General features: G+C 39.2%; 1 protein-coding gene across 3 annotated transcripts in view; it reads right to left on the bottom strand.

The window, feature by feature from the left end:
* The window catches only part of TRAK2 (trafficking kinesin protein 2), a 71327-nt gene that overhangs the window by 26123 nt on the left and 30245 nt on the right, over positions 1 to 14959 (bottom strand). For 2 of the 3 annotated variants that reach the window (XM_020970734.2, XM_020970725.2), the window contains 3 exons: positions 3554 to 3630; positions 2242 to 2358; positions 1080 to 1286 (listed from right to left, as the gene is read on the bottom strand). In XM_020970734.2, coding sequence (XP_020826393.1) covers positions 1080 to 1286; positions 2242 to 2358; positions 3554 to 3630 — 401 coding nt within the window. Of the gene's footprint in view, positions 1 to 1079; positions 1287 to 2241; positions 2359 to 3553; positions 3631 to 12311; positions 12416 to 14959 lie in introns of those variants that run through there. The other variant, XM_078147560.1, reaches the window with a different exon arrangement.

Raw genomic sequence — 14959 nt, 5'->3', positions numbered from 1 at the left:
GAGCCTGTTGCTGGCAAAGTGCCTTCTTTGTGTGCGCCTCTACAAAGCAAGTCAGCCCTGGGCAGTAAGTGGGGAATGTGACAGCGCAATCCTGTGCTTGCCTCGACTGGCCCCCATCGAGACTTAGGGGACACTGCAGGAGCTGGAGCTTCGACTATGTTCTCACCTGCTCCTGTGAGAAGAGTAATTAGGGAATGCTGTAGGAATTGGGGCTCCCATTATCAGCAACCCTTTGAGAAGAATAAATTAAATAACCCCTGGTTGTATCTCCATTGCTGTCCTTCTGGCTGCCTGGATCAAGAGCAAAGCTGCTAGAGGTCAGAGCCCAAAAGCTCCTGTATTATAACAGGGATTCAAACCAGGGTCCTCTGATTCCTCACTGAGAGCTCTTTTCACTGTAGCATCCTGCTTTCCACTAGGTTTCAAGGGACTAAATCCCAATATATTGAAATCTCTATTTAGGTTAGATATTCTGGATGGAGAAGAAATAGTTAATGACACAATCCCACATGCACCAACCAATGAGTAGTATGGAAAAAAGCAAATCTGTGAATAAGGATGTGTTTCATGTATACTCAAGATGGAAGCTAGAGTTCATACTTTTGAAGTTGATTTGAGTGAAATGGTCTACCAAAAGATTACTAGAGAATTTTCTAAACTTCTTTTTCTCGTAAAGTTCAACACTCTTCCTTTTAAAGTGTGTAAATTTAGAACCATGAGAATGCATAGATAGGCAAAGGTGGTGTAACCTTAAGGAAATCTTGAGCATACTATAAACCAGGAGTTCTTAACCATTTTTGAGTCATGGATCCCTTTTGGAAGTCTGGAGGAGCTTATGTGCCCTTCTCAGAACAATCTTTTTAAATGAATGAGCAAAATAAAATATATAGGATTATAAAGGAAACCAATTATATAGCTATCAAAATATTTTACAAGTTTTTTTTTTAAACCAAGTTTATGGACCCTAGGTTAAGAAACCCTGCTCTAAACTTACTAGATCTTCCTTTCCATTCCACTCCCCCCTACCCCCCTAACTTTAACATGCACTGTGAAGCAAGAGAAGATGAGGATTGGGATACCTTAGATCGGAGAGCCAAATTCTCCTCCTCCAGTTCCTTGAGTTTTTCTTGTAGCATGTCCAGCTGTAAGAGACCTTGAGAAAGGCTGAAAGACTCATTGAATCTAAGTGGTGTAGAACAGCTGGAATCAGTTTCACTCTCTTCCAAAGCAAAGGAGACACGAAGTAATGCTTCTTTCTTAGACAACTCATGCTGCAGCTGATTAACCTAAACGCAAAAGGTATCTGATTTACCAAATGTTCTTCCTATTTCATACTTTACACAGCAGGCAACGTGGCCTCTGAATTCCGAGAACTGTACCACAGTTTAAACTAAGAAACAACACTGAAAGCAACATTTTCCTGACTGATATGAAACATATCAAAAGATGAAAAAACTTCACTCAGTCTTCCTCAAGCTACAAATTGAGAACGTTTTTGCTACAATACATCTTTGAAGTTTTAATAACACAAGCATTCTAATAAGTTACAATTCAATACAAATCAATTCCAATGAAAAAGTTTACTGTTACGAGGCAAGCCACGTTTTCTGTTTAAACCATGAATATGACTAAAGGCATCAACGGAAAGACGGTTTCTATCTTTTACATCTTCCATTAAAGCCTTTCTCTATTTCAAGAAGTCACAGAAATGACTCTGGGATGTCAAAAGATAGGCTAGTAGAGAGCAAACTCTAGCGGATCCCACACCTCGCCACCAAAGCTCTGGGCATGGAACCGCCATGTTGTCCAAACACCAACCAAGTTAAGTTCAGAAGAACCATCTACTAAGTGATAGAATATAGACTGTGATCATTTTTGGTGGCAGGAGTACCAGCAACGCCATTAAGTTACAGATCCCTTAAGTACTGATGGATCTTTAACATAAATTCAAGATGAAGTTTCATAAAACAAAGTAGCATGGCTAAAACAGGGGCAAAATAGAGCATTACTACACAAGTAGCTTACCACAAGTATTAAGTTACTTTCACATGATTAATAAGAGCATAATCGCATAATAGAAGACCTTCAAAATATCTTGTTCCATCACTGTATTCACTATAATGGCAGTCAAAATACTCCACCTGCCAGAGGGCCCTTATGTGATGGAATCATTTCAGAGAATCCACCACAGTAGATAACTCTGCTCTCTCAAGGCTTCTATCATTCAGGAAAACCACTCACTTGATCAAAGGCTTGTCCCAACTGCTCTTCAAGTGCTTCATTCTGTTCAGACAGAACATGGTTCCTCTTCAAGAGAGCTTGGCCAATGCGAGCTGCTAGCTCGAGGTCCCGATCTCTCTATCCAAACATAAAACATATTTTTCACTTGACAGCAAGTAAAGTATTACTTAATCCAATATACTCCAGAAGCTCTAGTCACAAACGCAAATTCCTAGAAAGTGTCAAATTTCATTTTAATTCCAGAAATTCCTCCAAGAAAGCAGGAAAATTTTTCAACAAAACATGTGAGGGCCTCAGTGCTCAATGCAAATCATTATCTGATTTTTCATATTGAGAGTTATTGATCATCATCTTACATAGGGGCCCTGAAGCCTTCAAGGTGACCCTTAGAGTTGGGGCCAGGAGACACAACTATTAAGTAACGTTCCAGAAAAGGGGCACTGAAATGAACTGGTAGTAGTCAGGTAGGTTGAAAGTAGCTCTAGAGCTGGGTATGGTGGCACAAGCCTGTATGATCCCTGCTCCTGAGGAAGGCTGAGACTGGGGGATCACTGGAGTTTGGAAGCTCTAAACCAAAGTGAGTGCCTGGGATGAAGTAAAGCACCAATAGGGGGAGCTCCCAGGACTAGAGGGTCACTGGGCTGCCCATATTAAAAAAACAGAGCAGGAGGTGATCAGTATTGGGAACAGGCCCATGATTGGCAGCTGTGCTCCCAGCCTGGGTAAGACAGAGAAGAGACTAGAGGAAAAAAAAAGGAAAGAAGCTGGCTCTATATAGGCTAATAATTTTAAGTTTCTAGAAGACAGGGGCAATATTATTTCACAGAATACAATCATAAGATGGTTAAAGGTGGAAGAGACTTTATAATACAATCATCTATCCTAAATGCCTCATGTTATAGATGAGGAAAATAAAAGACCAAGAGTTTTGAGGCTCAAAGTCTAGGGTGGCAAAAAAAAGTTAGATAACGGCTAAGAGAATAAGTATTCAGGGATAGGCAGTGATAGACCTATACGCTTATAGTATTTTATTTTGGTGAAATTAGGGCAAAGCAAGAGAGTTTTCAATACAGTATTTCTAATTACTCTGCACCTGAATTTTAATATCTAATCAGATCCAAATAAATATAGACTCAAGAGGGGCAGCTATTGTTGGAGGGGATCTTCTACTCTTTTAGTTTTCCGAGTATTTAAGTTATAGCAACTCCTGATAAGACAAGCCAAAGAATTCACTTCTCTACTGTTGCTAAAGAAAAATGATCATTTGAACTTTAGTCAATAATTTTTACTCAAAGGGAAGAGGTGATCCTACCTCAGCCAGAAGGTGTGTGACCATTTCAATGTCATTATAAGTTCTGGTCATCTGCTCCACCCTGTCTGTGCCTAGAACTAAGAAAAAAAAAATCCAAATCAGTGTTGACTGTTTCAGAAACAATAAGAAAATTTGAATATAAGCACTTAGAAAAGGCAAAAGGATCAATCTGTTTAAAAAAAAAGAATATATGGATGTGATGAAAAGGTTGTCATAGTAATCAAAGGAGTTCCACAAGAGTAACTTTCAACCAACACATATGAATCACTTTTCCATATTGATGATACAGATGTCTTTACCTTCTTACTTTTTGGGTTTGCTGGGTTTTAAGTTTACAAATTATTTTTCTGATCTTAAAAGATTATAGTCAGCAACACTGTACAATGATCAACTATGATAGATTTAGCTCTTCTCAGCAATACAATGATCAAGATAATTCTAAAAGACTCATGATAGATCCAGAGAAAGAACTTTGGAGTCTGAATGCAGATTGAAGCATACTATTTTCACTTTGTTTTTTCTTTCTTGTAGTTTTCCCCTTTTATTCTGATTCTTTTCTCACTAATATGGGAAATGGGTTTAACATGATTGCACATGTATAACCTATATCAGATTGTCTGCGACTTGGGGAGGGGGAGAGGAGGAAGGGAGAAAAATTTGGAACTCAAAATCTTATAAAAAATGAATATTGAAAAAAATACTGAAATCTTTACATGTAATTGGAAAAAAATGAAATACAAAAAAAGAAAAAAGTTATAGTAAATGAAAAATTTCCTTCTAATTATTAACAACTGAGTTTGGATTACATTTAAGGGCAGTTATTTTATGTTATGACCTATTAACCGTAGGTGAATGTCAGAAACAAGGAAATTTACTAATCAGGTATCTACCTATAGTTCTTTTGTGAAACAGTCATTTGTTGGCTTAATTAAAACCCTGAGTCATCATTAAAAAAAATACTCAGTTATACTAGGCCCATCTGCAATATTGCATATTGTACAACTGTGTAACATTCCAACATGTTATCTTTTACTCAGTAGTAGTAATGACTGATTCTATTTTTTTGGGGGGGGCCAGGCAATGGAGTTAAGTGACTTGCCCAGGGGCACAGAAGTGTTACGTGTCTGTGGCTGGATTTGAACTCAGGTCCTCCTGACTCCAGGGACAGTGCTCTATCCACTGCACCACCTAGCTGCCCACGACTGATTCTTAATAAGCAAGGGAGACTTCCATTCAAATATATTTTATGATGAGAACAGAACTATAAACATGACCTAAAATTAACGAAATGCTAGTGGATTTTCTCAGTTTATGGCTTTAACACCATATTCAATCTCAACTCTTCAGGCTAATAGTGCAGATAATCTAAACAGTGGGAAATCTGCCTTGGCAACATATTAAATTATTTTTCTCTCAGGTAATCTATAAATGATTTGCACTGATCAACACTAACCAGCTGAGTGGTGGTATAAAATGTTTTGGGATTTTTACCTCTTTGGCATGGCAGGGACTTACTTGACCGTGACTGTTTTCTACTTTAAGTCACTTAGGAAGATAACTACTGATGATTATTACTTTAGCATTTTTGGTTTCTTAATCCTCTGAGATTTATAAGGAAGACATTAGATTACATTTTATTTTTGATTTTCTGAAAGCATAGGTCTGATGTTATTCCCCTATTAAACATACTCCAAGGGTTCCTAACTCTTGCCTGTAGGTTTAACTTTGACAGCCTGTCACAACCTGACCCCAACATATCTTTTTAAGCATACCATATATTATTCCTCTTCTAATATTCTCTGGCCAGCCAAACAGGCCTTCTTGCTGGCCTTCATAAATGACACCATCTCCTGTTTTTGCATCTACATACTGGCTTTATACAGTTGGAATTCACTCCCACCTGATTTCTGCCTCTTATAAGCCATTGTTTCCTTCAAAACTCAGCTCAAGTAATACCTTCTAAATGAAGCCTTTCCTGATCTTCCCTGCTACTAGTGTTCTTCCTCAAAAAAAAAATTTTAAATCTTGTATAAATTTTGTACAAACTCATTTATGAAAACGTTGTCTGCCGTGACGGAACGTAAGCTCCATGAAGGCAGGCACTGTTTAATTTCTTGGTATTCCCAGCACTTAACATAGCACCTAGTACATGGTTGGTATTAAATAAACGCTTGTTGACTGACTGTCATTCTTTGAGTCTTTCTCCTCCTCCTGTGTGCTATTTGACCATTTCACTCTCTTTGGTATCTTATCAGAGATAAAGTGAATGAAAACTAAAATCAATTTTGTTTTATCTATGTTAACAATTCAGACAAAAGACTTGGTAAGGAAGAAGGTAGGTGCTCAAGGAAAAAAAATGAAGTCTAAATATCTTGTAGATTTGAACAACCTGCTAATCTCCATTCCTCATTATCACAGATTTAAAAAAAGAATCATAGTTGGGTTGATGGTATTTGAGGATATCTGAAGAAGCTTAAACTTTAAAACAGAAAGGTTCTTCATTTAAAAAGGTCATGAAATCGGAAAAAGAAAATTAGAAAGGGAAAAAAATTTCACAATAATTGATGTTTATAAGAAAGGCTTTTGTCCCCTTCTATTGTGTCTTAATCATTTAGCCACATTAATTTGATTAACAATACACTTTTGATAGCTGGACCCAGGGGTTGGTCAAGTAATTTTCTCAACCTAAAATAAAGCCATTTCTATGTCCTGTCTCTTTAATAGAATCAGAGGAAAATCAAAGGTGAGAAATTTAGCCCTCTAAGTTAGAGAAACTTTTTGAGCGGTGGTCTGGAATCCTCTGTATCTTAGCATGACGGCATCTTTGCACCATCCCCCTTTTCAAATTAGTTAAACAGTGATGTTAAATCTTATATAGGCCAGATAACTTAAAAAAAAGGAAGAATCATAGATATTCTTTTAAAAAATTATTTTGATTCTATTCAGAGGCAAAATAACTCTATTTAAGAAAGGATATGCAACCTTAAAAAAAAAGTTACGCAATCTTAACTCCACAAATATCATGACAAAGAAAGTGTTAAGGCATTTCTACATTTAAAGTAAAAGTATACTTAAATACTAATTTTTAAATCCCACTAGCACAAATTCACTATATCCTAGGCACAATAACAAGTCTTGTTTTCCTACAGTGATTGTATCAAACTTTGTTCTTTTAAAGTTTATATGTAACAAAAAAAATTTTATAACACAAAAATGCTAACTAAAGTCGAAGATGAAGTAGGCAAGTGAGTTAATGACCAACTTAACATAAAATGATTAAGAATAGGTCAAGAACGTAAAAACCTTAAGTTGTGTGTCAGAAGTCATATCTAGTGATGAAAACAGGACAATAAAGAACTAAAAAGATGGAAGGGGGGGCAGCTAGGTGGTGCAGTAGATAGAGCACAGGCCCTGGAGTCAGAAGGACCTGAGTTCAAATCTAGCCTCAGACATTTGACACTTACTAGCTGTGTGACCCTGAGCAAGTCATTTAACCCCATCGCCTAGCAAAAACAAAACAAAAACAAACAAACAAAAAGATGGAAGGAATTATCTTGAGCTTAATTTTTTAAAAAAGCTTTAAGGAGAAATTTGAAGTATATCTATTTCCTATAAACGATCACAATTTTCAAAAGATTGTACCCATTTAACATTGTTACTCTCCAAGATGGAGAGATTATCTATCCCACTCAAAGAGGCCTAAGGGAAGGCCCTAGATTACCTTATTTGTTCACCTAGTCTTATGCTCAGTCTCCTATTTTAGTTTTATGTGGTTCCAAGGGCCTCCTCAGAAGGGGTTTGGCATAAAAATTTTTTTAATGAATAACCAATGAATGTGATTATGGATCATTCAACATAAAATATTTTGTTAATGTCCATGTCTCTGAGTTCAGTTACAGGCATTCATAACTTCACTGAAGTAAATGCAAGGGCTATTAAAAGTTTAAAGGAAAAAATAGGAATTTCAAAATTCTTACATACTTATTCTGGTAGACAACATAAAGTATGTGAGACATAAACTGAATACCCATCCGCCTACTTTCTGTACCAAAAAAACAGCCTACACTAGAGACCCCTTATGCTCAGAGACTTGTAGTCAACATAGAGACTCAACAACTCAGTCACTTACTTATCATATCAGACAGTCACAAAGCAGACAGGAAAACAACGAATCCCTCTAATCCACCCTCTCTTTTCCTTTAAAACAAGCTGCTAATATAAAGACAATGGTGCTAAGCACTCAGAACAAAGCTATTAAAACACTGTGGTTAAATAGCTTCACATACCATTGCTCAGTTCTTCCTGCTAACTAAGGATAGAGGACAGCCACCTTCTCAGTACTCTGGGCTTTAAATACAACCAATTTCACTAAAATGCAATTTTCCTGGTAGATCTATATATCTTTTAATTCTAAAAAAGAATAAGCAGTACAGAAATACATCTGGCCCTTGCTGCCAAGTATTAAGTACTCTAGAAAAGACACTATCAGGATGGACAAACTAGTCATACTTTTAAGGATCAGTTTGGCAGTTCCTTGCAGCTATAAACTCATGTATAATTTTTTTAGTGCACTATTTCAGAGGATTCTGTTGTTTCTATCTTCTTGAAGGAATAGCTGATTTCTGTGACTTCCTCGTATCTATGTTAAGAGATCTTCACATATTCCAGCTCTCTAAGACCCACATGAAGATTTCTAAGAAGGGTGTATGATAACTCAAAGACAATGAATGTTGTTTCCTCCTCTGTACCTTCCCACCCCGTCCTAGCCACCCCCCACAACAACGAGACTCTTGTGCTATAGTTATCATATTTCACAAAGACGTAAAGCCCTCTCCCCATACCCCACCCCCCACCGAAACGCATACATGCCCCCTCACCACGCAGAGTAAAGGCTGTAAGAAGCTCCTCATTATAATTAATGTTATTGTTATGAAGGGCCATCTTGTGGGTCTTCATTCATATCCTGTGGGTATTCCTAAGGACTCCAGGCCAGAGATGCTCGTTGGCACAGTCTTTCTAACCTTCCGTGTCACTTCTCTGGTGTGCACTTAACGTTATGGCCTTCTTTTAGACACACATTCAGAGAGTTGAAAAAAAGGAGGAGCTTAATGATAACATGGACAGAAATTACAGATCTACCAACTTCTATGAACTGGCCCAATGCTTAGTAAACAATACAGAAGTCAACTCTGCCCCACCCTCCCCAGCTCAGGGACTGAGCATGGGAAAATTAAAGCCAAGAAAACCAGGGGCAATGAACCTTACAAAGCTATTATTCTTCCATGTTATAGCCTTCCCTCATATATGATCCGTCACACCCTAATGAAAAGCTTATCTAGTCTTCTGATTGCTTAAGCAAAATCTGTCCCTTCCCCACTTTGCTTCTTAAGGAATAGGACAATTAAGTCCTCATTCTCCAAAAGAATGATACCATGAAAGGCAGATCAGTTTTGGCTATCCCATCCTCTATTATCAAATAAATATAATGTATTATTTTGTATGGAAGAAGTCAAAATAAATAGGCATTAGGAAGGTCCTAAGCAGATCTGCTACTCCTGGAAAATATTCTTTCAATATTTTAGTATTTCCCTCTCTGTGCCAAAGTACAGTGAAGAGGATATCATGAGATGTATCTCAGATTTGAGAGGCAGTATAATAAAATGGATACAGAGATCCTCTAGGAGCCCAGAAGACCTGGGTTCTAATCTTATGAGATTTCTCTCCTCTCCGATTCAGCTATATGACCACAGGCAAATCATTTAGATTCAAGACTCCATTTCCTCATCTGTAAAACGGGGATAATGGTTAACACCTGAAAATACCAATTTTACCGACTTATCGTGAGACTCCAAGGAGATACCTGTGTATAGAGCACTTGGCAAGCTTTAAGTGCTCTTAGACGTCAGCTATCAAAATTAAAAACAAGTTCTTTAAAGAATCATTCGATTCACGGCCACAACCTTGAAACATTTTTGCCTGTCATTAGACATTGTACTTTATTAGTTCAAACAAAGGTCATGTTTCCTCCCTTCCCCTCCCTCCATCTGCCTTGTATAATACTGGAGTGTAAGTTATAATCAAATGTTTTTCAGTGCCTACCCAAAGACCCACCTAACTGGCTCAAATCCAAGCCACAATAAAGCACTGTTTTTATTATGTTTGTAAGTGGATATGTAAGAATTTACAGTTTGGTATCTTATTCTAATCTTTCAAACTAAAAATCTCACAGAAACCAGAGAAGTTAACAAATTGGATTTTCTTCATAACAGAAGAATCCTTTCTAAAAACCTTGTGTTCAAGAAAGATTTCATACAAACACTTCTCTTTCAAATAAGAAAAATCTGGGGAATCAAACCAGAAAACCAATGTTATATTCACTCACTGTTTAGAGAAAGGGAGAGAATGAAAATTCAGTTAGGACTCATGACTATTCAAGAAGTGCTTAAAAAAGAGATTTTTTTTTTTGGTGAGGCAATCAGGGTTAAGTGACTTGCCCAGGGTCACACAGCTAGTAAATGTCAAGTGTCTTGAGACTGGATTTGAACTCGGGTCCTCCTGACTTCAAGGCCAGAGCTCTATCCAAAAAAGATGTTTTATTCTAAACTTCAAACACCAAAAACAAAAAAAAAATCCTTAACAATAGCATTTCCATATAAATAGTGGAACAAAAAAAAAGGCGATTCTATTTGAAACCTAAAACACCAAAAAGAGAATTTCCATACATGTAGCAGAACACTGAGAGAATACAATGAAATCATTAATCTCCATTTACATGATTTTTTAAAAAAGCACATAAAAAATTCTACCTTCTGTTTCTGATACTCTCCTCCTTCCATGTTTCTTTCTGAACATCCTTCTGTTTTCTTCTGTGCATTAAATATACATATATTTTTTGCTATGGCCTCTTTTCTATTGGCATCACTATTGCTAACCCCCTCTTCCCAATTAACCAAAAGAAAGAAAGAAATCCATTGTAAAAAGTAAGCATAGTCAAAACAAAATCAAATCACATAGTTGCTATGCCCAGAAGCATTTGAGTCTTTCTCTACTGTATCCCTCACCTCTCCATCAAGTGGGTATGGGAAATAAGTTTTATCATAGGTCCTATGGACACATGGTTGTTCACTGCATTGTTCAGAGTTAGTCTTTCAAAGTTGCTTTTCTTTCCAAAATTGCTGTCCTCATATAAATCGTTCTCCTAGTTCTGCGACTTCATTTTGTGTCAGTTCATACTACTTAGGTTTCCCTGAAATCATCTCTTTTCTCATTTCTTATGATGCAATAATATTCTATTACATTCATATACCATATTTGTTAAGTTATTCTCCAACTGTTTAAGAAGTGATCTAAAGCAGGGGTGGGGAACTTGCAGCTTTGAGGCCACACATGGCCTTCTAGGTCCTTGGGTGTGGCCTTTTGAGTCCAAGTTTTATGAACAAATCCTTTTATTAAGGGGATTTGTTCTGTGAAGTTTGGATCAGTCAAAGGGCCACACCTGAGGACCCAGAGGACTATATACAGCCTCAAGGCCCAAGGTTCTCCACCCTTGATCTAAGAGATCCCATTAGATTCTGTTTTTTTTTTTAATTCCTCACTTCAGTATTATTCCTCCTCTTAACTCTTTTCCCCATCCCTGCTTCACCTTGCCTTCTGTCTATAACTGATCTTGGCAGTTTTCATTTGTAGTTTGTTGAAATGTAGTTTTCAGGTTTTCAAAAAATTATGGTTTTCAGGGAGTCCATTACCTCTCAAATTGTCTCTCCACCTATTTTCCAGGTCAGTTGTTTTTGATATTAGATCAATCACATTTTCTTTCTTTCCACCTTCAATCCTTTGAGTTTGTTCTAATATTTCTTGTGAACCTCATGAGATCCCAAAGGATGGGAACCCCATCAAATAGTACTTGCTTTATTGTGGCAAGCAAACTTCCTTGATTTCTTCCTCTCATCCCTGATTCAGAGCTGCTGTTTGCCAGGTTGAAAACCCTTTTCCCATGCTACCATTCTTGACCCATTCGCATTCAACTCAGCTGTACTCTTCCCGGTCCCGGACCCTTGGAAATTTTTTGTTGTATTACTGACAAACCTCTTTTCAATTCTAAAACCCTCCCCTCAAAATTATTCCAATCTTCATGCAGTTTTTGATCATTATTACAGTCATCTACCAACCTTCAGCTTACTCTCCCATCTTGTACTTCGCAATAAATCTTCCCTTCCAGCCCTCGTCCTTCCATTTCTTCCTCGGCCTCATTCCTTTTAGGTCCATCATTTGTCCTCACCAGTTCTCTAGGCCTCCCGCCCTTGGTCTGGCCTGGCTTTCTTCCCTTCACAGTCCTGAACCTTTGACTGACAAGTTCCACTATATTGTGTCCTCCACCCTTGACTCCCTTAGTTCCTAGTCCCACTACAGTCTCGGGCCTCACCCACACCGCAACCCTGGGTTACCCCTGCCTTCTCTCCTCTGCTGGAAGTCATGCAATGCCAACAGCTACGGCCACTACAAATTCACATCATCTCATCTCAACTGGATTCTTGATGGGGCATAGCAATCGCTCCTTCTCCTCTTTCAACACAGGGATTTGCTTCCTATTTTACTGAGAAAATGGAGGTCTTCTGCTGTGAGCTCCCTCTCCTGTGGTCCCTAAGATGCTACCACATTAGCCCCAGGGCACTCTCACAAACCTTGAACAGCTTCCTTGTAAATCTAGGCGAAAACACAAATGCTATAACTTTGCCCTTAAAGCCCAGTTCCAACGTACCTTCTTTTCCAGACTTATTTCACATCTTCCCCCATCTACACTCTCCGTGGTCCAGCTAAATGGGACTGCCAGCTGTTCTCTGAGGACAGCCTTCTCTCTTTTATCTCCTTGCCCTCCCATAAACGTCCCATGCCTGAAATGGGATCCCCTCCCCCTCTCCTTTTTTCTTCAAAGCTCAGATCAGGTGCTACCTCCTACACTGAGCTTTTCCTGACCTCCCCCCAAGTTCCTGCCCCAGTTGTAGGCGTTCTTTCTCTACTCAAGTTACTTTGTGTTTGTCTCCTTCCTCCTGCCTCCAAGATGGATGGACTTTCCTGATGCAGGGTGGCAAACCAAAGTGAATACAAATTAAATGGACATTCATGCAAAAATCACAGGTCTGAGAAATGAGAACAGCCAATGCAGCTGCTAGGCCCTGCGTGCCAGCCTGGCCTTTAACTCGGAAGTGTGATACTTTCCACGGAGGTCAGGGTCAGATTTCTTTCCCTCAATCCTAAATCACCAAATGACCTTTATACCCAAGTCCATCTCTACTCGCCTTCGCAATCCTCCCTAGGGCCATTACATCTTACAGGCTCTCTCCCTCCCCTACCCCTGCCTTAGTTATTCAGTCAGGGGTACACAGCACAAAGGTGTCACGGGACCTCGTCTCTTTTTGCCTCAATGAGCCCCTCTCCCTTGTATACAAAAACCTTTGGCCTCCAATAGTTCTTCCTCCTCTGGAACGTAATAATCTATGTTTCTGTACTGGCCAGTAAGAGGAGGGGGTAGCAGGAAGAAAGGGGGTTTCCAGGAACCGTTTTCATGGGACCCCAAATACACCATAGCTTCTCTCCTGCACGGACTTGGACCTGAGTAAGTGTGCTTTTAGGCACACACGGCTCTTTGGGAGGCCTGCTACAAGTCTTCAAAGGGAGCAAGGTCACTGATAAGCCCTCGGTGGGGCTGGCTGCTGAGTGATGTCGATGGCGGCAGCTTCTTCCAATAGGTCATGCTACTGTTCAGCACAACCAGATGAGTATTGTATTGTCTTTCTCCAGGTCTCTAGGGACATATCAATGACACTGCCGGCTGTCTCGTTGAGAATGGAGAAAGATAAGGCCTGCTCCTCTATGTGGGCCACAGGCAGGCTAAGGCAGCTGGGGTCTGCTCTACTGAGGGTCGCTAGGAGGATGTGGGGGCTGTTGCTGGTGTCCAGAAGCAGTTTCCATTTCTTCTGTCTACACTTCAGTTTGTTTCTCATTGTTGCTGCTATAGCTGCACCCTAGAGCCAGGCTAGGTCTGGCTGCTCAAACAGAGGAAGTCAGTGTTTGACTTTCCTATCACCCAGGTCATAATTATGGTCCACGTGTTCCCACCTGCCTCTACTCTTGCCACAGTTGGGCTTTGCCGCTTCTCTGTTTTATTGTATTTGGTTATCACAGGAACACAGATCTAGAGCTGGGAGAGGCTGTCTAGTTTAACCTGAATTTTACAGATAAGGAAACTGATGCCTGAGGAGGTTAAGGGATTTACCCCAGGACACACAGGTAGTTAAGAGACAGCTAGATGGTGAGGGAGTGGTCGGAGTGCTGGACTTGTAGACAGGAAAACCTGAGTATGAATCCTGACTTGGATACTCACTAGCCATGTGAACATGGGTGAGTTCTATCTGACTCAGTTTCTTCATTTACAAAACAGAATAACAACACCTACCAACAGGTTGTTGTGAGGAATAGAAGCCACAATATATCAAAAGTACTTTGCAAACTTTTAAGTGCTCTGTGTTGGTTATCATTTAATTATTGGAATTAGAATTATTAGAACAATTAGAATTACAAGTGGGATTTGAATCCAGGTCCTCTAACACCAGAGCCAATGGTCTGTCCACCATGCCGCACTCAGTGCCTCCCAGTATACAGGCTCTAGCTCCACAGGAGAAAAGAAGCCCAGGGAAGACAGGGACTTCGTCCTTTGTGTCTCTGTATCCCCATGCCCCATGCCCCACCCCCTGCCCCAGTATCTGCAGATTAGTATAGGGTCTTATTGTTGAACTGAACAGCCCATTGGCCACACCTGTTGCTATGTTGCTTGAGCAATTCCCACCTTTTCTTTTGAGATGAGGTCAATTTGCTCAATTGCCTTTGACTGGGAACTGATAAGCTTCCTCCTGATGCCCCAAAACAAAGAGGAGCTGCCCAAAGTAGTTGTCTGAAAGAGGGCCAACTCCTACCCAGTCAATACCTATTCCTACCTCTTCTCTTCTACCAGGTTTTAGAAACCTCCTCCTAGGTGGCTGCTTATCTACCACTGCTTCCATATTGATCTCTGAAGTCCTATTTTATCATAATTGCTAAAACAACAATAAAAAAAGCTAGACATTTTAAAACATAACCTTTGATTAAAAAATTTTGGTTTGAGTCAGGTAATCAGATATGACAAGATGCCTGTTTATGGGAATCATCATCCTACATTAAATTTAGGAATCTGCTAGCATCGTAACAGAGCAAGTGTAGTTTAGCACATCTTCCAGATACTCCCTATGTATCTCTACATAGGATGGTTTGGAGTGAAAAAGGATAAATTTGTATTTATTTTTCTTGGCCACTACTGTAACAGCTGTGTCTCTAAGTATCAAAATTCTTCATGACTTTCTGTGGTAATATTCT

This window comes from Phascolarctos cinereus, unplaced genomic scaffold (genome assembly GCF_003287225.1).
Source record: "Phascolarctos cinereus isolate Bilbo 61053 unplaced genomic scaffold, phaCin_HiC Scaffold_7;HRSCAF=346, whole genome shotgun sequence".
NCBI lineage: Eukaryota > Metazoa > Chordata > Mammalia > Diprotodontia > Phascolarctidae > Phascolarctos > Phascolarctos cinereus.
This window is presented reverse-complemented; position numbering and strand designations above follow the sequence as displayed.